Source organism: Oryza glaberrima, chromosome 12, assembly GCF_000147395.1.
Source record: "Oryza glaberrima chromosome 12, OglaRS2, whole genome shotgun sequence".
NCBI classification, from domain to species: Eukaryota; Viridiplantae; Streptophyta; class Magnoliopsida; order Poales; family Poaceae; genus Oryza; species Oryza glaberrima.
In genome coordinates, this window is record NC_068337.1 from 18,461,264 (window position 1) to 18,481,576 (window position 20,313).

A 20,313-nucleotide genomic window follows, 5' to 3' on the forward strand; every position below is an offset into this window, starting at 1 on the left:
AAGTGAGATACAGAAATTGATTGTAACCAAGCGAAAAATTTGGCGACAGTATTTTAGCAGTTGGAAATGCCAGCATCCATGTAAATTAATACGGATGAACAAATTTCATCATAAATAACCTAACCAGTTGAACTATGCTCGATTCGTATGATTGCATACCAATTAACTATAATATGCAAAGTGAAATTTATACCAGTGATTAGAAAAAGGCCAGGTAACAGTTGGACGGGGATGGTGCGAAAGACTTCTACAGAAGGGAGCTCGAGGCGATTATCTTCTCCCCGGCGATCAGCCGGTGGCCAAAGCTCACACTGACTGACATAATAATACACACACTCTCACTCATCTTAAACTAATAGAGCAAATGACAATTGTCTATCAAACTCTAAAGCATATTGAAACAATGAATAACTAACCAAATTATTTTTGTTAGAGAAAAAGCTAGCATTCCCCTGCTTTTGATCGACTAACAAAATTAATCCTTTCTACATGGAAATAATATATATGTTGTGCCCAGCTTTTTATCGTCAAGGATTAATTTTGCCTTCGATGCACTTCTTATTCCTTGGTATGCCTTTCCCGTGTCCACTTAAACTTCGTACCACCATTGGACCTATGAACACCAAATTCCCAAGCACAAGGTTCCCAATACCCTTGGTAACAAGGCATGTCAAATTGATAATCTTTGCCTTCCACCCGACGACGATGAAACAAATATTCGTAGTCAAGCTCCACGGTCATCGTATCAAGAGACGGTGAACTCGCGAACAATAGTTGTATGAGGCTTATTTGATCATCCAATGATGCAAACTTACGGATATCTACCACTCTTAGATTCTTCAATGATATCATTTGGTCTTCCCAATCCTCTGGCTGGTGACAAGGCAGCCTGATTTTGAACAATACAAGTCATACTGCAATAACACCAGTACAGAAAACAATATATATGTTAGTCATTTCAAGTTTGATTAGACGGTAGAAATCCTCTTTTATAGAAGATTCATATAAGAGCTAAATCTTACATACCCATAGTGAATAATCAATGTGAAGGTATTGAATATTGTTGCACTTAGCGATGAACTTGGCTAGACTAGCTCCTACGGCATGCCCGTCGAAAATCGAACTCACTTTTATTGTCAAACTTGTAACACTGGGAAGTTGTGGTACATCCTTTATGGTGTCCTCGTGACCTGCATGCCACAATCATATTTTAATCAAAACTATAGTGTTATTGCAAACGAGAAAATTATAGGATATCTATACTTTCTATATAGTTGGTACCCACTAAAGCTAAAGCTCAACATGCAAGCATACCACATCATCACCCAATAGGAATTACTATTCTAGCCCCATTTAAAATCCCATGCAAACATGCCACATCTTCACTCACTAGCAATTACTATTCTAGCCTATTTTAAATCTCATACAAGCATGACATATCATCTACAATATTGTATTATAGAGATCAACAAGTATGTGTCAAATCATCTTCCTCACATTATTTTCTCAACATTTAAACTTTCATCATTTCAACAATATTTTAACATATACTCATCCGTTAATCCCACAGCAAAGCGCGGGGTATCACCTAGCTAGTACTAATATATACTACCATGTCGAGCTACAAATTTAACCCGTCAAATTAATAGAGAGGCCATTAATGACGGTTTTGGTCATGAGGGCCAATCTTCAATGGGGAATTTTTTCAGCCCGTCATAGGTGAGTGTATATATGATGGGTCATTGGCCGCCGTCAAAGATGCCTAGTTGTGTACTTGTGTACTAGTGATATATATATGTATAGAAGCAATGCACATAATGAAAACGACGATAGTTTTCTTTTATAAGTGGGACACGGATATTACTTCATCTTTTTATAAGAGATGCGGCGCTGATTCATGGTTCATGCTGCATATGGAAGATAAATTAAGAGATACTATAGTGTGTATTATGTTACCTTAATTTATCTAGTATACCGTCCGTTTTACAATGTAAGACTTTCTATCATTGTCTATATTTATATAGATGTTAATGAATTTAAACACATATATGTATAGATTCATTAATAACTATATAAATGTGTGTAATGCTAGACAGTTTTACATTGTGAAACGGATGGAGTAGAATATAACGTTATACAAAGAAGCATAGCAATGTGCGTACCTTCGTCCACATAAATATCTAGTTTCACCCCTAGGTGAACCACGGCGTTGCAGTTCTTGAGGAGCCAGACGGCGGCGGCATTAGCATCGTACTGATCGTCGCCTCCGCGGCCGCCGAACGACATGGGCCGGAGCTTCTTGATGCGCCGGACGGCCGCCGCGCCGTTGAACTCCAGCCGCTCCGGGTCCACGAGGCTCTCGCACGAGAACACCTCCAGCCTCGGCGCCGAGATGGCCATGGCGGAGGAATCGGAATAGGGCAGGCGGCTGCAGTCGCCGACGCGGAGCAGCCGGAGCCCCGGCGCGTCCACGTCGAGCCATCGCAGGTCGGGCAGATGCACCAGCCGGAGCTCCTCGAGCGCGGCGGCCGCGTCGAGGCGCAGCGTGGCGACGCCGCCTACGTGCCTGAGGCTCAGCCTCCGCAGCCGCGGGCAGCAGGGTGACGAGAGCAGGTGGCCGAGCCGGAGGTCGCCGCCGTCGTCGTCGATGATGGCGTGCTGGAGCGTCAGCTCGGTGAGGGCGCGGAACGCGCCGGCGACTGCGGCGGCCGGGACACTGGCGGTGGCGTATCCGAGGGTCAGGCTCATCGTCTCCGCTCTCGTCGAGCGTGGCAACTCGACGACGACGACCTCCTCATCTGCCGGCGCCGCCGCCTCGCCGTCGTCGGTCACCGACGTCGCTGCTGTGTCGGCGGCTTGCGACCTCGCCTCTCCTCTTCTCGGCGCTCTCGCCGCCACTGGCGCCACCAGCGGCAACTCGAGGATGAAGCTCCCCTTCACATGGCGCTCGGCGAAGCGGAGCCACCCGTCGACGCGCGACAGCGTGATGTCGGCTTCATGGCGATGGTCGTGGAAGTAGTACCTCCTCACCACGCCGTAAATACACAAACAGTTGTGTTCGGAGCTGTACACCAGGGAGATCTCCATGACATCGACGTCGTCGCTGCCCTCGCCGGCGGCGGCGCGCCGCGCGAGGAGTGTGGCGTCCACGGCGGCGATGAGCCGCCGGGTAGCGTCACGACGAGAGACGGCGAACTTCTCCCGATCGAGCTCGCCGTGCTCATCCGCGAAGGAGCCCGGCCCGACGGCGAAGCGGAGCGCCGGGGCGAGAGGCCAGAGGCGGCTGTCACCGGTACTGTACCAGGTCCGACAATGCCTACGGCAAGTAATCCAGTGAAGACGCGACCAGCAAGAGAACGCAGGCCTAATGTAAGAGTAACTGGGCCGGAATGGGCTTAGGTCCAGAATGTAAACGTGCGAGTATATAAGCACGAGTGAGCAGAGGGGAAAAGGCATCGAACAAGTGAACAGAAAAACTATTCCTCCCTAACTACTGCATCTTCCCCTGCTCCAAGTTCTCTCCTCTGTTCCACCCCTTCTTCCTACCCCTTCTCTCTGTTTGAATCTGCTCCTCTAATCCCAAAACTCCCAAACTCGCAAGCAGATTCGTAACAATAGGTATCAGAGCCATCCATCCTGGAGTACCTCGACAAACCTAGATACCATTCCCGTGCGCAACTCAAATCCCAAGAGATGGAGCAGCAATTGGCGGAACTCGCGGCGGCCATGGCGACAATCCAGAAGTAGAATACCGCCATCCAAGCTTCGATGGGATCCTTGGAGGAAATCAAGCCTATGGTGGTGGAACTCGCGAGCTGGAAGCCGGCGGTGGACAAGGCCATGACGGAGATGCGGGACGACCTTGGCGACCTGCGTCAGCAAGTGGAGCGGATATCCCGCAATCCGATTCTCGCCGTCAAGCCAGCGGATCTGCCCCCTCTTCTACCCACGCCGGCGGTGCCTCAAATCTCGGTGCCGAAGGAGGAGGAGACGGCTTCCAAAGGGGCGGACGCGAGTCCAGGGCCGTTAGGCCACGGCGTTGCAACGATGAATCGGGGGAAGGCGTCTAGAGATGATTTCTCTCCAACATCTCTCCCGGCCAAGGGTACGTGTCAATTTCAGTCTCCATCTCGTGTTCCTTTCGAATTCGGGGAGAGTTCGAATCGAGTTTTTGCTTCGGGGTTCCATGGGGGTAATGCTAGAGTAGATTGCCCACAGTTTGAAGGAGAGAACCCTAGAGCCTGGAAAATGAAATGCGAAACCTATTTCTGAGTGAGTGGGATTAGCCCGGATGTGTGGGTTGGGGTTGCTGCTTTGCAATTTTCGGGAAGTGCTCTTGTGTGGTTGCAATCCACCAATGCTCATGTGAAATTGATGGGGTGGAATGATTTCTCGGAGGCTGTTTGTGCTAAGTTCGGGAGGGAGGAATTTCAGAGTCTCATTAGACAGTTCAAGAGGCTTAGGCAGGAGGGAACCGTTCTTAGTTATGCAGAAAAATTCAATGAGCTTATGCATCAACTCTATGCTCATCACCCGTCCTGGAATTCAGTATTCTTCATTACTGAATTCCTTGATGGATTGAAACCTGAAGTTCGCTCAGCAGTAATTTTACATCGTCCAAACGATTTGGATACTGCTGTGGACCTTGCTTGTTTACAGGAAGAGGTGTTGGAAGCGGGACGACGGGATTCGCATCGGATTGATGGAGGTTTTTCTCATTGGACCGGACAACGCCCTGTGGGGAATGTTGCTTTTACTCCTGGGCGAGCTGGTGGGCGAGTTGATGACAGAACTCAGCCTCTGGAGGATCGAGTGGCAGCACTACGTGCTTATCGCAAGGCTAAGGGATTGTGTCACACTTGTGGAGAAAAATGGAGTAGGGAACATAAGTGTGGGCCAACTGTGCAGTTACATGTTGTGGAGGAGTTACTCGACCTGCTTGAGGAACCGGATGGGGAAGCCAAATCCGCTGGAACTGATGAGCTGACAGAAAAGGCTTCTGAAACTGCTAGCGAAGTCTGTCAGATTTCTAAAGAAGCTATGCTAGGGACTGAATCTTCTGGAACTTTGAGGCCGCAAGGATTAATACAACAGTATGAGATATGATGCTTGTAGACTCTGGCAGCACTCATAGCTTTATATCTGAAGAAATGGCAAGCAAGATAAGAGGCAATCAGAAAACTGTGCAAGCTTTTCGAGTTCGGGTTGCTGATGGGGGAATACTCCAATGTAACAAAGAAATGCAGAATTATCTTTGGCTGGTTCAGGGTGTTTCTTTTCAGAACAACCTGAAGGTGTTACCTCTCGGAAGTTATGATGTAATACTTGGAATGGATTGGCTTGAGCAACACAGTCCTATGCAAATTGATTGGAGGGCTAAGACTCTGATATTCAAACATGCACAAAAGGATGTTTGTTTGCGAGGTGTTCGAGCTGATACCAGCAGCTGTACATCTCTATTTGTCAATCAAGTTCAAGGACTGATTCATCGGGAAGCTATGATGCAAGTGGTTGAGTTGTGTTCTCTGATCAATGAAACAGATAATACAGAAGTACCTCAGGCTGTCGATCAGTTGTTGAAAGAATTTGTCCATGTCTTTGATGAGCCAAAAGGTTTACCACCGGCCAGAGTCTTTGACCATTCAATTCCTTTACTGCCAGGAGCAAAACCTGTTAACTTGCGACCTTATCGATATAATCCAGCTCAAAAAGATGAGATTGAACGGCAAGTTGCGGATATGCTCCAACAGGGAATCATACAACCCAGCTCTAGTCCTTTTTCATCACCTGTTCTGCTGGTGCTTAAGAATGACCTTACTTGGCGATTCTGTATTGACTACCGCCATCTCAATGCAATTACAGTCAAGAATCGATATCCTTTGCCAATTATCGATGAGTTGCTTAATGAATTAGCGGGATCCTGTTTATTCACGAGTTTGGATTTAAGAGCTGGCTATCATCAGATCCGGATGCGCCCAGAAGATGAGCACAAAACAACGTTTAAGACGCACAATGGACACTACAAATTCAGGGTTATGTCCTACGGCCTTACCGGTGCCCCGGCTACCTTCCAAGGACTGATGAATCAGATCTTAGCTCCATTGCTTCGCAAAGGAGTGCTGGTGTTCATAGATGACATCTTAATCTATAGTCAAAATTTGGATGACCATGTAGCTTTGTTGCGACGGGTGTTTCAATTGCTAACTGATCATCAACTTAAGGTCAAGAGAAGCAAATGCTCGTTCGCCCGTGCAAGTTTACCATATCTTGGGCATGTTATTAGTGCAGAAGGTGTGGCCACTGACTCGAAGAATATTCAAGCGGTGCACAACTGGGCAGTACCCTGTAATGTGAAGGAAGTGCGAGGATTTTTGGGTCTTGCGGGGTACTACCGGAAGTTTGTACGCTCTTTTGGTATTGACGCTGTGTTGATGCAAGCTGTCCATCCGTTAGCCTTTCTCAGTAAATCTTTGGGGCCTCGAAATCAAGGGCTGTCCACTTACGAGAAGGAGTGCTTGGCGATTCTCCTCGCTGTGGAACAATGGCGCTCTTACTTGCAGTTTGGAGAGTTTATAATCCGTACTGACCAGCGCAGTTTGATTCATTTGGATGATCATAGATTAGTAACACCTTGGCAACAGCGTGCTCTGACCAAACTGCTTGGTTTACAATACAGAATTGTCTATAAGAAGGGACTGGAAAATAAAGCTGCCGATGCTTTGTCACGCAATCAGTCAACTGATGTGTTTTAGCTCAGTGCGGTGTCTTCCTGCATTCCAGTTTGGTTGGCAGATGTGCAGCTAGGATATGCTCAGGATCAAGTATCCTCTCAACTGTTGACTAAACTCTCGTTTAAGTCCTGAGGCGCTCCCTGAGTACAGATTACAGAATGGCATTATCTACCATAAGGGAAGGATTTGGTTGGGTAACAATGTGGAGTTACAGACTAAAGTTCTGACTGCACTGCACAACGCAGCAATTGGGGGTCATTCTGGTACTCAGGCAACTTTCAGTCGAGTGAATAAGTTATTTGCTTGGCCTGGACTCAGAAAAGCTGTGCGCCAGTTTGTGTCGGCTTGTTCCATCTGTAAACAGGCCAAAGCAGAACGGGTTCGGTACCCAGGTTTCTTACAGCCTCTTCCAGTGCCCGAGCATGCTTGGCAAACAGTCTCGTTGGATTTCATTGAAGGCTTACCCAGCTCATCAGGTTTTGATTGTATACTTGTGGTGGTCGACAAATTCAGTAAGTATGCTCACTTTGTTGCTCTTGCTCATCCCTTCACAGCCTTCGACGTGGCTCTGGCCTACCTCAACAATGTCTACAAGTTGCACGGATTGCCTCAGCATCTGATCTCTGATCGAGATCGTATCTTTACCAGTGCATTGTGGAAGGAACTCTTTCAGTTGGCCGACACTCAATTGAAAATGAGCTCTGCTTATCATCCTCAAATGGACGGACAGACCGAACGGGTTAATCAGTGATTGGAAACCTTTTTGAGATGTTTTGTGCACGCTTGCCCAAAGAGGTGGTATCGTTGGCTCGCTTTGGCGGAATTCTGGTACAATACTGCCTTTCATTCGGCTCTGGACAAATCACCATTTGAGGTATTATATGGTCATTCTCCTCGGCATTTTGGTGTGTTCGATCGCTTTGAGTGTGCTGTTCCAGATTTGCAAGACTGGCTGAAGGAACAGGAAGTGATTACCAGTTTGCTGCGACAACATCTGTTACGAGCTCAGCAAAGTATGAAGTTACAGGCTGACAAGAAACGTTCTGATCGTGAGTTTGCAGTTGGTGACTGGGTGTTCCTGAAGGCACAGCCGCATGCTCAGTTCTCTATGACAGGACGTTCTAATCACAAATTGGCTTTCCGTTATTTTGGCCCCTTTCAGATCTTGGCGTGCATTGGAAGTGTGGCTTATCGCCTTCAACTACCGACAACTTGTGCTATTCACCCAGTAGTACATGTCTCACAGCTCCGTCAGGCTTCTTCACCAGCTCCTGACTCGTCGATTCAAGACCTGCCAGCGTTAACTGAAGATGAAGCGCTACCAGTCCAAATTCTTGCTCGTCGTGCAGTAAAGAAAGGCGCTGGAGCTGTGGAACAACTCAAGATTCGCTGGTCTGGTCAGACGTCCGCTGAAGCAACCTGGGAGGATGGTGCTGCACTGCGTGCGCGTTTCCCTGAAGCACCGGCTTGGGGACAAGCCGTTTCTGAAGAAGAGGGGAATGTCACCGGTACTGTACCAGGTCCGACAGTGCCTACGGCAAGTAATCCAGTGAAGACGCGACCAGCAAGAGAACGTAGGCCTAATGTAAGAGTAACTGGGCCGGAATGGGCTTAGGTCCAGAATGTAAACGTGCGAGTATATAAGCACGAGTGAGCAGAGAGGAAATGGCATTGAACAAGTGAACAGAAAAACTATTCCTCCCTAACTACTGCAACTTCCCCTGCTCCAAGTTCTCTCCTCTGTTCTTCCCCTTCTTCCTACCCCTTCTCTCTGTTCGAATCTGCTCCTCTAATCCCAAAACTCCCAAACTCGCAAGCAGATTCGTAACAGCGGCGCCACCGCTTCGACGGCATGGTGGCCCGCGCCACGTCTCTCGCGGACGGCAAGAAGCCGAGGATGTGAAGCAGCACGTCGTCGTTGAGCTCGCTGATGATGTCGGCGTCCACCGCCGGCGGCGTCACGTCGTGCGTGTTGTTGGATGAAGCCATGGATGATGGTGATTGAAACGAAAGCTTGCATGAAGCCATGAAATTTGTTGGTGTGAAATACATAGAGGGTAGAATCAAGCTCGGGATACATGGTCGAATCGGAGTCTCGATCGATCGATGCTAATTGCACTCCCAGTAGGGATTCGTTCTGTTATTGATAGTACTAGAAAGAAACACGCGCTACGCCGCGTGTGATATGAATTGATCAAAATGCACAAAGAGTCTGCTTGTCCTTCATATATAGAGTTGTGCATATATGGAGTGAAATAACCTTTGACCATCATCACAGTGTGCATTTATGATAATCAGGTTTTTCTACATAAGCACTATTACTCTATAATGTTGACCAAATTTGCAAACAAACTATACTGTAAACGAACCATATCGAATTTAATCTAAAATCACAAAGAAATCTTATTATTAAAAAAGGAATGACATAAGTATTACAAAATACTGAAGAACCACAGTGTTAGACGTCTACTGGCGCCCCTGCTCACTTTGAACATCATGTACAACATAAAGAAGAAATATCTGAGATTTAGTTCAGTTGCAAGAGGCCAAAAATATGCATATCAGCGTAATGCCTACAAAATCCATCAGAAGAACACGTAAATGCATGATTAATTCAAAAGGCTAAATATTTATAGCTGGTGAGAGAGGAGCGGTGGCATTTTGACTGGTTAGCACAGAACTTAGAATCGCGAAGATTGACCACAATAGAATCAATTTGTAACTATTATCCTTGTGAATATTTAATTAAGAGCAAAACACAATGACATTCCATAGCTTGTGAGTGGCTAACAGTAGTACGGTCCATTGTTAATAAAATTATTGGTAAGCTAACCATACAATCCAAGGAACTTCTCACAGAAAAACCAATAAGTTTGATAACAATATTGGCTGACGGGAATAAGTAGATAATTAAACAGAGCTAGGTAGATAATGAAGCAAGGGGAAAAGGATGTACAGTGATTGTTACAATAATATGATATTATTGCGTGGCAAAATGTCTCTCCATTGTAAGAAAAGGTGTGAAAAATGTACATGCAAAGAAATCCATATGTAGGAGACCTAAAGCTACCAAAATTTTGGATCACGAAATCTCCATGTCATGGTACTAAATAAATAATCCACCATGGGGCAACTGCAAATTATAAGTGCCCTATCAAGCGATCAAAACATATGTGGAACATTGTGAGAAATAGGCAGTAATTTGTATGTTTTATCAGAGGTTGTATAGACAAAAATGAGAGAACAACCACATGCAGAATTACATATAGCATTTTGTTTGGGCAAAACTGGAAGTCTCAAACAAAACTTACCTATGGATATGTTGTACCAATGAATGGATAACTCTTGTTTCATGTTGGAAACATGCAAATTGGGAGCTCTAGAATTAGTTTAGCTATTCATCATTAGCTCTGCAGGCACAAACTATTGATTCCCAGTAGGCTATACTATCCTACAGGTTCAGGAACACCACAATAAATAAAGGATTGAGCATATTACTGAAATAAAACAGAACATTAGCCTAGGTTCATCACTGAAACTCCAATGCAAGCACAAATAGTCCTTGAAGGGCATGCCATGTCAATTCTGCAAAATGACAGACATTGCTAGAAATTCATATAGCATACCTTGGCAGTGGATTTTCTATAAAGCAAGAACTATTTTTTTAAAGAAGGAAAGCAAGGCAATACTATGCAACCATTGGAGTAAGGAGATGATGACAACAAATTTCATTTACAAAGAATGCCAATATATATATGGCCATGTCCACAGGCCAACCGATGCTATCCACCTCCTCACCAATGCTAGTGCTACTATACTTGCAGAACGAACACACAGAGAGAAAGCAGCAGTAATAAAGTGAATTGCTAATTTTGTGTACCAATCATTCCTCAACTGATCTATTTTGCTAGTATGCGCATTGGTTTGCATGTACATCATGAGAGTAGTATTACCAGCAATCAACCAAGAAATATAAAACCAATAATAATATCAAAATGTGCATGTTACATCTTGTGTGAGAGAGTTGGCAAATATGACATACCATGGCTAAAGCATGCCTTCTCCAGACCATACAAAAACACATGATACATGTCTACCTGCAGCTAATATTAACAGGTTAATTCCAGGGATAAGTGAATTTGTAAAAATCGAACAAAAAATAATTTATGACTAACCCATCATCCGATTGAGGGGGATGGTATTGTGGCTCTGTAAGATATAAACAGCTGTTGTTCATAAAAAGGAGAATAAATGTGAGAAGGAGAAAGGAGGCATAGCTGCTGACCTGGGGAAGGAGAGTAATGGAGGAGCACATTTGAACAGTGACCTTGGCTGGGAGATAGAAATGACCTTGAAGATTTTGAGGTCCGGGAGGCCCAAATCCATGGCGCATCATCGGCGAAACCTGACCTCCTGCTGTGCAAGCAGCACCATCGTCAACAATCTTTAGCCTAATTAGCCTAGGAACAGCGGCATATTTGGCATTGAGCAACCCGCAGAATATCAACTAATTAGGCTCAATTCATAGGATAACAACCCAAAAGCTAGTAAATGCAACCAGAGCAGTGAAGGGTCTGGGGAAGAACCACCACCACCTCATCCTGCCACTCCGTAATCTTCTGCATGTGCTAGCTGCATGACAGAATACATAAATCATTTCATTAGGCACCATGTTTGCTCCAAGATAGAACAAATTTTCAGTGCAAAGCGATCCTCTTTGGCACACACCTATTTGCAAAATATCAATCAAAGAGCACTAATTATTTCCCCCCCAAAAAAAAAGAGCACTAATTATTTGCTCCAAAAACTCACCTGCAGACAATATGATAGTATTATGGTGGGCTATACAGGAGAGGCAACAGAGAGGACAGCTTCTTCTCATCCTAATCCTCCTCTACGCCATCGCCGTACCCAGTACACAGTCGTAACTCCAAACCCACATTTAAATCAATGTAATTGCTCGAACCACACGCCCGTTGATGAAAGGTGAAAACACAGGGAGCTAATCCACGCACGGACGCACCTAGCCGCAGGCTGCGCCAGTGACCCGTAGAACTCGATGCGTTGTCACCAAGCCGAAGACCTCCAAGAAACTGTTGCGGAGCCGCAGCAACCTCAAATCGCTGGGACCTCCAGCAGCAGCAGCCACAGCCAAATCCCTCAGCTAGAGGCTCCGACGACGCCGCTAGGTCCCCGACCTCGAGGCGATGTTGAAACCGCCGTTGAGCCCCTCCATCAAGCGCAGCCACGACCATACACTCGAGGGGAGCACTCTTAGATGACGGGTAAAACGACGGCGCTGGAAAAGCCTTGGAGGAGGAGGAGGAGTAGGAGCAGGAGGCGGAGGAGCATTGGCGCCGCGCTGCCGCCGGTCACAGAAGGGAGAAAGGAGATCCCAACTGCTCCTACCACATTCTTCTACTGGAGTGGCCCCTGAGCAAGAACCCGCATCAAGTGGGGCGAAGAGGGAGAGAAGAAGAAAAGGGCTATGACGCTGGCTTACCTCAGTCGTCTTTGGGTAGCCGGATACATCGACGAGCCAGCCGATGGTCCCGAGGCGGATTTGGCGCCGCACAGACCGGGGCAGAGATGCGGCTCGCAGCGGGCGACGGATGCGGGGTCGCGGCCGCGGCCGGGGTGTGCCTCGCTCCAGGCGGTGGTGTCCCTCCCGACTCCCCTTCTCCTTTCCAGCCTCCTCTTAACGGATCTGGCGGCTCATTGGGAGTTAGCGGTGGTGGCTGCACGGTAGAGGAGAAGGGAGTTGCGGCCGCGACGGCGACGGCGATGACGCTTGCGAGCGGAGGTTGGCGTCTTGGCGCCGGATCCGCCGGTGAGGAGACCGGGGTCACCGGATCTGACAGCCCCGGCCTCCTTACTAGGAGATCCGACGGCTCATTGGGAGGGAGCGGCGGCGGCAGCACGGTAGAGGACAGGGAGCTGCGGCGGCGACGGCACACGCGAGCGGAGGAGGCGGGCGAACCGACGTGAATTCTTTCGAAATAGGATCTTTTAATATTTAAGTTTGTAAATAGAGTTTTGATGGCAAATTCTCACTAGTAAACAAATACAAAAGATTAATTCTTAGAAATGATTTTCAGATATCGATTAATATTTGATAAAATAACTTCCTCCGGGAATTATCCCTAAAGGGGTTTCCTTTAAATATTTAGTGATTATAAATACTCATAAAACAAATACCAAAAAGGGGTTCCAATTTATAGAGAGGGTTTTTAGGAAAATGATTTATTTTCACAAATACTTTCTTATTTCATAATCATGGTTCCTTAATAAATAATGTTTAATTCAAAATAGATTTTATTCCTAGATTTCCGTCCTTGTGTCCCAAGCACAACAAAAACGGATAGTCAGATCCAATAAACTCCAGCACGAAGGAAATTAGAAAAAGATTTTTGGTTATTCCGAATTTTGTTTCCGTATTTCAAACTCGAAATTTTTAGGGTGTTACAATACATTACTCTAACCCGCCCTTAACAACTAAGGTGGAATTAATTCCACGATCTCATAACACAGTAACACATGAGCCAAATTCAAATAGGCCGATGTCACCTAATTTAAGGTGACTAAATAAAAGGGCTGCTATGCCAAAAAAAATTATAGTTCTTGGGCGTGCAAAGCTGCCGACCCTATCAACGTCGATTCTTTGTCCTGATCTGTTGTAGTATGTTGTTGCTCTCCGGGGTAGATCTGTGTAGATTTCTCAATATCGTCATCGGTGACATCGTCAGTCTCATTGCCCTCTTTGCTCTTACCCCACAGCATGGTGTAAAGACTTCCGACCAGTAAAATTCCACCCAAGATGCTGCCAATAAAGGAAGAGCAGAAAATGAAAGTTTGTTTATTTCGGAGTGTTTTTAGAATATTGTACCTTTGATCAGTTGACAGCGAGTACATATGATTTAACTTACCTGCCGAGGTGAACGATCTCTCCAAGAAAGAAGGATGAGCAAAATATTGTGAACACGAAGCAGAGTGGCGTCCAGGAGGCGAAGAACATGGGGCCTCTCATCTCTAGGCACCACGTTTGCAGGTAGTAGGACACTCCCGTCACCATAACACCCTGAAGCAAACCACCAGTCGTCTAATAGTCAGATGCGTGTGCAGAAGACCATGCCAATAGTGAATACGCTAGTGGAAGAGGATGACTGAAAATTTTATGTGCAGAACTTACCGAGTATAGGATGGCGAGCAAGCTGATGTCGAATCTTAGCTTCCATTTGGAGAAGTCGCGCTCTGCAACCACGGCGACGACAAACGACTGCACCGTGCTGAACAAGCATTGAGTCAAAGTCACAATCATTTTATCTGGATATTCCTTTTGCACCGCTGCCTGCACAGTCAATAGACAAGGAGTGGAGACCCTGATTCATCAGCAATTGCAGATGTGGATCGATGCAGACAAGCATGCAAGAACAGCTCAGATTTTTTTTAAATAACTAAATATGCATGCGAACCTGAAAAATGATCCACAAAGACCAGCACATGTTGGCGACCACCATAAGGAATGTCCATTTGATCCACACACCCCTCGGAACTACAGTTTTCGAGCCTGCGTCAGAGGCGAAGGCACGGTGATGGTTGATAGGGCTTATGGACGGGCCGGCGAAGAAGGCAATGGTGAAGACTCCAGCCAGGCAGAGTGCTACGCTAGTGACCTTGGCTATGCCTGAAGAGCTCCTCAGCTTCACATACTCCGTCCTGGCAAGCAACATTTCAATCCTGGTATTATATACTACTCCATCCATTCAAATTATGTGTGTTGATATAGTGTATATCTAAATATGTATATCAAAATTTATGATTAATGTCAAAAAATCTTATAATTAATGTTTTCACAACTAACTTGAATCTATTTATGGTACATTCTCAAGTTAGGCTTTAATGATGTCTCGTTTAGAGCAAGAATAATAGTGAGCTATAAGCAAGCTATATGCTTATGTGGAAGAGAAGGATAAACAAAAGTGGGGAGTGTTGGCTCTCATGCAAGAGCTAACTATACACAAGCTCCAAGAAACATGCATTAAATTCATAGGAGAGAAAAAGACCGGATGAAAAAAATAAAGATAACCTTATAGTTAACCTATTATACACATGTTAGCTTTCACAATGACTAATAGTAAGTAGTGAGCTCTACAATTAAACTTGCTCTTAAGAGGTGGTGGACTATGATATCGATGATGATAAACCTCAAAAGCACTGCCAAGAAGAAGGTGATGGCTGGGAGTGAGCTGTCTACTGCAGATGCCACCGTTGCAGAGGTGAACTTGAGGCTTACATGGTACAGATTTACCCCAAGCGTAATCCTGAAAAGCAATTTCCGCAGATAAACCAGCAGAGACTAATTAAACTCTTGACATGTCATGAGTATACAATCGATCGGTTTTTTTTGTTTTGTTTTTGTATTAATAAATTAGAGATTGCAAAGATGAGTGCATACCCGATTAAGGCACAAAAGAAGAGCTTTATGAGCACCCCAAGTGTCATGACCTGTCGTGCACTTTTCCTACAAATATAATCAAACGGACCTCTATTTCTCAGCAAATCAAACAATATAGCAAACTAAACGAAGTGGCGATATATATATATATATATATATATATATATAAAATTTATTTTGTGCTCCATGGTGCCCAATTTTGGTCGTTCGTTTTATTTAAAAATTTTTATAATTAGTATTTTTAGTGTTATGATATGATAAAACATGAATAGTACTTTATACATGACTTATGTTTTTAGTATTTTTTTTTTAAAAAATAAATAAGACGGACGATCAAAGTTGTGCACAGAAAATCATGGTTGCACTTAAGGGCCTGTTTAGACCACCTGGCAAAATTTTTCACCCTGTCACATTGAATGTTTGGACACATGCATGGAGTATTAAATATAAACGAATAAAATAACTAATTATATAGATTGCGTGTAAATTGCGAGACGAATCTTTTAAGCCTAATTGCTCTATAATTTGACAATGTGGTGCTAAATAAATATTTGTAATGACGGATTAATTAGGCTTAATAAATTCGTCTCACAGTTTATAGGCGAAATCTGTAATTTGTTTTGTTATTAGTCTACGTTTTATACTTCAAATATGTATCCGTATATCCGATGTGACACATCAAAACTTTTCACCCTGAATATAAACATAGCCTAAATTGGACGGAGGGAATACCTTTGTAGAAGAGCTGCAGGCAGCAAGATGAGGGAGCCAACTGCTTGGCGATAGAAGATGAAGATGTAGGTGTTCATCCCGTGGTTGAAAGCAGCCTTGGATATCACAAACATGCCAGTGTAGATCAGTTGAACGATGATGGCGACAAAATAAGGCTTCATACTTGCTTTCACCATCTCGATACAGGAATAGCAAGGCGTGCGTAGTGTTTGTGGGAGTGTATTATCTTCAGTGTGCGAGAGCCCCCGTTTAGTTCATGGCACTACTCCTATGTATTTATATTAAAAAGAAGAAGCAAGCAGTATGCCGCTCAGTCATGTGCTCAGGAGATGTAAAACAGCAGCGGTGGTCGGTAGTGTGTGCTTGGACGGTTGGACCCAGTAACGGCACGCCAAGTGTAAACGCAAGAGCACGGTAGGTGTGGACTTGGACTGAGTGACGGCACGTCGTATGGCTTTGACTTGGACTTTAACTTTTAAGCACGCCAGATCCACAGATAGGAGACCCACTTCGAGTCTGTCTACCAACGTTCAGCTCGAGAGGACCGACGTTCCGTGGCCGAGCGTGCCGCGCAGATGCCTGTCCAGGGACCAACTTTGACCTTACTGTGCCGGACACGAGAACGCACGCACCGGAGTAGGACTGGAGTATGGTCAATTAAGTAGAAAACAAATGTATGGTCGAAGTCGCTGGGATTCGCTAATTGCTACGCGCGAGCAAACGAAATCACGCGCGTTTTGGATCCACGCGTTTTCACTTTTCCTCTTTTTGGCCTGGTTTAGTTGCTACTAAATTTTTTTTCCCAAAAACATTACATTAAATCTTTTGACACATGCATAGAGCATTAAATATAGATTAAAAAACTAATAGCACAGTTAGAAAGAAAAATCGTGAGATAAATCTTTTGAGCCTAAATAGTCCATGGTTAGCGATAAGTGCTACAGTAACCCACATGTGCTAATGACGGCTTAATTAGGCTCAGAAGATTTGTCTCGTTGTTTCAAGGCGAGTTATAAAATTAGTTGTTTCATTCGTATCTGAGAACCCCTTCCGACATCCGGACAAACATTGATGTGACACCCAAAAATTTTCTTTTCGTGAACTAAACAGGCCCTTTGTTTTCTTTTCCCCACCGGATCCCCGCACGCGCACACGCCGACGCGCGTTTTCTCCTCTCCCGTAACTAACCAAGTGGCGGCGCGCATTTTTTCTTCTCCCGTAAGGCCCTATTTAGTTTCCAAAACAAAAAAATTTCCACACTGTCACATCGAATGTTTGGACACATGTATAGAGTATTAAATGTGAAAAAAACCAATTACACAGATTACGTGTAAATTGCGAGACAAATCTTTTAAGCTTAATTGCGCCATGATTTGACAATGTGGTTCTACAGTAAACATTTGCTAATGACGTATTAATTAGGCTTAATAAATGTTATTAGATTACGTTTAATACTTTATATGTGTGTCCGTATATCCGATGTGGCAACCAAACCTAAAAATTTTCCTTAACTAAACAAGGCCTATCTAACCGAGTTAGTTTAGAATAATGATGATAATTAAAAAAATATTCGGTAGCGCTAATACGCGCGCAGCGCTAGAAATAGTACGTTTGTCCGCTTTTCTCGTTTTATTTCTACACACGGACCTGTCACGCCTCCTTCTATTTGTCCCAAGTAAAAAATTACTACCGGCTTGGTTGGAAATATCTAACTAAAAAATATGCAAGGGCTTCCATAAAAAATTTCGTCTGTCGTTCGCTTTATCCACACGAGCAATTGATTCCATTAATTTTCATCCGTGCATGTAACGACTCCGATTTGTTACCATAGACGTGGCCTGACTGACCGTTGAATAGTCATATTGCGTTGGGCACCGAAGCGCCGGCATTTTCTCAATCGGAGTTTTCTTTTCATGCTCATCGTTCACCTTGTATAGTGTCAAACGCTTATAATTCGGCTTCATGCACTATTAATTATGGCTAAATTAATGAAAATTCAACGAGTATACGTACAACTCCGTCTGATTTTGTTGCATATAGTACATCACATGAATCTCCCCAGACTTTGGGCAATTCTCATAGTTCATTGCCGAAAGCACGTGTTGAGATCCCCGCATTGCATATGTCGTATGGAGAGCCCTCCATATCATATTCTTGCGATACATCACACTTCTATGCTTTTAGTCCACAGCAAATTGATTGTGCATATAGCCATATACTGGGATCATGGCCGAGCAGCATTCACATACCAAGAGCATTGGGGGGCAATTTGTAGAGGAATTCAATGTAAAGATAGATAGAAAAAACTGTAGAGATATGAAGGAGAAATCAATGCATATATTTTAAGCAAGGGTCAAAACTAACTTTTGCTCAACAACAAAAGCCGATAAATTTAGAATTATCGGCTAATGAAATAGAGGTAGCTATGTTTGATTTCTCTGGAGACATAGGAGCTTTTGTTTTGCCAGCTGAATTTCATGTCAAGGAAGTTGACAAGGATCAAGACGATGGAGCACAAAACAACGCAGACAAGGAGGAGACGTTGGATGGCCATAAGATGGCTAAGCAAGACATCGTTCAGGTGAAGAAATCGTCCTCCATCTCCAACACATCTGATAAGTAATATTAACTGGTAATTTACTTTTTTTTAATCACACAGTACAACGCAGATACTCACAACGTACGCGTACTCTACCCCTATGAGCATCTTCGAGGACTAGGCCGGCAAATCCTTGAGATTGATGAAGTCACCACAGGCGCCTCGCTGTCGACGGTTACGTCGCCTACCACTTAAAGCACATCGCCGTTAAATCCTAGAAAATTCGCTCCCATGGGGAGTCGAACCCAGGATCTCAGATGCTACTGAGGCTCTTATAACCACTAGGTTACATGCCCTTTTGCAACTAGTAGTTTACTTATTTCCCAATTTGATCATAAATTTGCAAATAATTCATGCGTTAGAAATGTCATCATGAATAATTCTAAGGGATCAATTGGTGAGATTAATATTTTTGTTGGAAATAATAAAGTGTTTAAATTTTCTATATCATCGTTGCCAAAGTTTATGTCTACATGGTTTGCTTATAATCAATCTAGAGCTAGAGACACAAAACTAAAATTAGAATATATTAATGAGGTTGATGCTAATAAAGTGGATAGTTCTAAATCATTGAATAAGGGAAATATAAGCAACTGTGTAGCCGAATGGGTAGATATTAAATCTGAACCATTCGCTTGCTTAGCTTTAAAACCGTCTCCACAAAAGTGTCGGTTAAAGAAAAAGAAGTATAATTTTGATTGGACTATGTGCGATCATATTTTTGATGATTTGCTAAAAAAAAGATTTGATCAAATTACTTGATCACTATGTCATGCCATCGCTTCCAGATTTAAAAGAACAAATTTATTGTAAGTGGCACAATTCGTTCAATCATTGTACTAGTGATTGTAATATTTTTCGTCAGAAAATACAATCGGCTATTAATGAAGGCTGATTGCATTTTGCAACTTCAAGAAAGTCACATGCCAAGGATGATCGTTTTGATAAAATAAATTAGTCTAGGTGGTCTCTAATAAGAAGAAGTCTTCGGCACAGGTGGGAGGTAGTTCAATGAGGAAGCAAATCTGGGTGCCGAAGTCTAAAGGTCAAGAAAAGGGCTTAGCTGCTAGTGCACGTCTGAGTGTAGAAACAACCTTGGTTCAAAAGGAGATAATTGAACCTGGGGGGCATACACGTGTGCAACAGTTAGAAAATTTACATCATGTGAGTATGAAGCGAGAGGCATCTCCGACAGAGTTAGTAACAAATCAAAATTCGCTGAAGAACTCTGTGGGCAATGGTAGCCAACCGAGACACTCACTTAGCTTATCAAATTAGTAGAAGAAACAGTTGGACAAAGTGTAGAAAAGCTGAGGGAGAGAGTATAGCATGGGTTCCTAAAGGATGTGTTCAAGTGCAGAATGAAAGAGATACAAGGAGAAGGGAGTTAAGAGGTGTGTGCCAAATCAAAGGTTCGCATCCAAATATCCAATCATCACGAACTTTTGTCACCATATTATTTATATTCTTCACCAATGTCATATCAATGCCAATGTCATGGAATCCGTTCCTAGGTATGCCTTTGCGCGCCGCCTGAAAGACATCAACAAAATCAAAAGGAGACGCTAATTATATGAGAACATTCATGTTACCGATCACACAAAGTTGAAGCCTACACACCTTTCGCCGCGCATACATGAGCCCAAATTAAAAATAGAATTAGGCTGCAAGCTGCATTTGTGTACAATCTAATGTAAGTTGCTTCTCAACATCTACATTTCTGAGACCTGACCATCCTCTCCTACTGAAAGCCCTTTGGATATATGAACGTCGAGTCGACACAAATACCACCTGTT

At 44.1% G+C, this 20,313-nt stretch overlaps 4 protein-coding genes across 22 annotated transcripts; 1 reads left to right on the forward strand and 3 right to left on the reverse strand.

Moving 5' to 3' along the window:
- Window positions 1-811: 811 nt before the first annotated feature.
- On the reverse strand, window positions 812-8,720 carry LOC127756353 (uncharacterized). The gene is made up of 6 exons (XM_052281711.1): window positions 8,572-8,720; window positions 5,841-5,846; window positions 3,167-3,283; window positions 2,163-3,025; window positions 1,129-1,190; window positions 812-889 (listed from the first exon to the last, which is right to left on the reverse strand). Exons 1-6 carry the CDS (start codon window positions 8,718-8,720, stop codon window positions 812-814), a joined length of 1,275 nt encoding a protein of 424 aa, XP_052137671.1.
- On the forward strand, window positions 3,472-5,086 carry LOC127757113 (uncharacterized). The gene is made up of 2 exons (XM_052282544.1): window positions 3,472-4,105; window positions 4,660-5,086. The coding sequence occupies exons 1-2, from the start codon at window positions 3,769-3,771 to the stop codon at window positions 4,701-4,703; spliced, it is 381 nt and encodes a 126-aa protein (XP_052138504.1). The 5' UTR covers window positions 3,472-3,768; the 3' UTR covers window positions 4,704-5,086.
- A 147-nt stretch (window positions 8,721-8,867) lies between the features above and the next one.
- Window positions 8,868-12,720, reverse strand: LOC127757111 (uncharacterized). 19 transcript variants are annotated; one of them, XR_008013356.1, is made up of 7 exons: window positions 12,235-12,720; window positions 11,755-12,164; window positions 11,327-11,363; window positions 11,017-11,147; window positions 10,907-10,940; window positions 10,774-10,828; window positions 8,868-9,304 (listed from the first exon to the last, which is right to left on the reverse strand). XR_008013356.1 is itself a non-coding variant. In XM_052282542.1 (6 exons), the coding sequence occupies exons 2-6, from the start codon at window positions 11,984-11,986 to the stop codon at window positions 10,825-10,827; spliced, it is 438 nt and encodes a 145-aa protein (XP_052138502.1). In that variant the 5' UTR covers window positions 11,987-12,164; window positions 12,235-12,720; the 3' UTR covers window positions 10,323-10,824. The 19 variants fall into 19 exon arrangements, 2 of the variants coding, with proteins under 2 accessions (XP_052138502.1, XP_052138501.1); XR_008013359.1 differs by lacking the exon at window positions 11,755-12,164 and adding an exon at window positions 10,043-10,316 and having other exon boundaries at window positions 8,907-9,304; window positions 11,017-11,144; window positions 11,290-11,363; XR_008013360.1 differs by lacking the exons at window positions 8,868-9,304; window positions 11,755-12,164 and adding exons at window positions 9,312-9,882; window positions 10,043-10,316 and having other exon boundaries at window positions 11,017-11,144; window positions 11,290-11,363.
- Window positions 12,721-13,090: 370 nt separating this feature from the next.
- Window positions 13,091-16,166, reverse strand: LOC127757655 (WAT1-related protein At5g64700-like). The gene is made up of 7 exons (XM_052283222.1): window positions 15,919-16,166; window positions 15,187-15,252; window positions 14,936-15,052; window positions 14,204-14,447; window positions 13,921-14,079; window positions 13,658-13,809; window positions 13,091-13,551 (listed from the first exon to the last, which is right to left on the reverse strand). The coding sequence occupies exons 1-7, from the start codon at window positions 16,092-16,094 to the stop codon at window positions 13,344-13,346; spliced, it is 1,122 nt and encodes a 373-aa protein (XP_052139182.1). The 5' UTR covers window positions 16,095-16,166; the 3' UTR covers window positions 13,091-13,343.
- Window positions 16,167-20,313: the final 4,147 nt, after the last annotated feature.

Coding starts and splice junctions, on each gene's coding strand:
- LOC127757655 (XM_052283222.1), bottom strand. CDS start 16,094: ATGGTGAAAGCAAGTATGAAGCCTTATTTTGTCGCCATCATCGTTCAA. Junction 15,253..15,918: donor CCTGCAGCTCTTCTACAAAG/GTATTCCCTCCG, acceptor TTATATTTGTAG/GAAAAGTGCACGACAGGTCA. Junction 14,448..14,935: donor TTCTTGGCAGTGCTTTTGAG/GTTTATCATCAT, acceptor GTTGCTTGCCAG/GACGGAGTATGTGAAGCTGA.
- LOC127756353 (XM_052281711.1), bottom strand. CDS start 8,720: ATGGCTTCATCCAACAACACGCACGACGTGACGCCGCCGGCGGTGGAC. Junction 3,026..3,166: donor TCTCGTCGTGACGCTACCCG/GCGGCTCATCGC, acceptor CGGCGTGGTGAG/GAGGTACTACTTCCACGACC. Junction 890..1,128: donor TTACAAGTTTGACAATAAAA/GTGAGTTCGATT, acceptor GTTCAAAATCAG/GCTGCCTTGTCACCAGCCAG.
- LOC127757111 (XM_052282541.1), bottom strand. CDS start 11,986: ATGGTCGTGGCTGCGCTTGATGGAGGGGCTCAACGGCGGTTTCAACAT. Junction 11,364..11,754: donor CTGGCGCAGCCTGCGGCTAG/GTGCGTCCGTGC, acceptor TCTGTCATGCAG/CTAGCACATGCAGAAGATTA. Junction 11,148..11,326: donor TTACGGAGTGGCAGGATGAG/GTGGTGGTGGTT, acceptor CTGCTTGCACAG/CAGGAGGTCAGGTTTCGCCG.
- LOC127757113 (XM_052282544.1), top strand. CDS start 3,769: ATGGGATCCTTGGAGGAAATCAAGCCTATGGTGGTGGAACTCGCGAGC. Junction 4,106..4,659: donor AACATCTCTCCCGGCCAAGG/GTACGTGTCAAT, acceptor GCTTGTTTACAG/GAAGAGGTGTTGGAAGCGGG.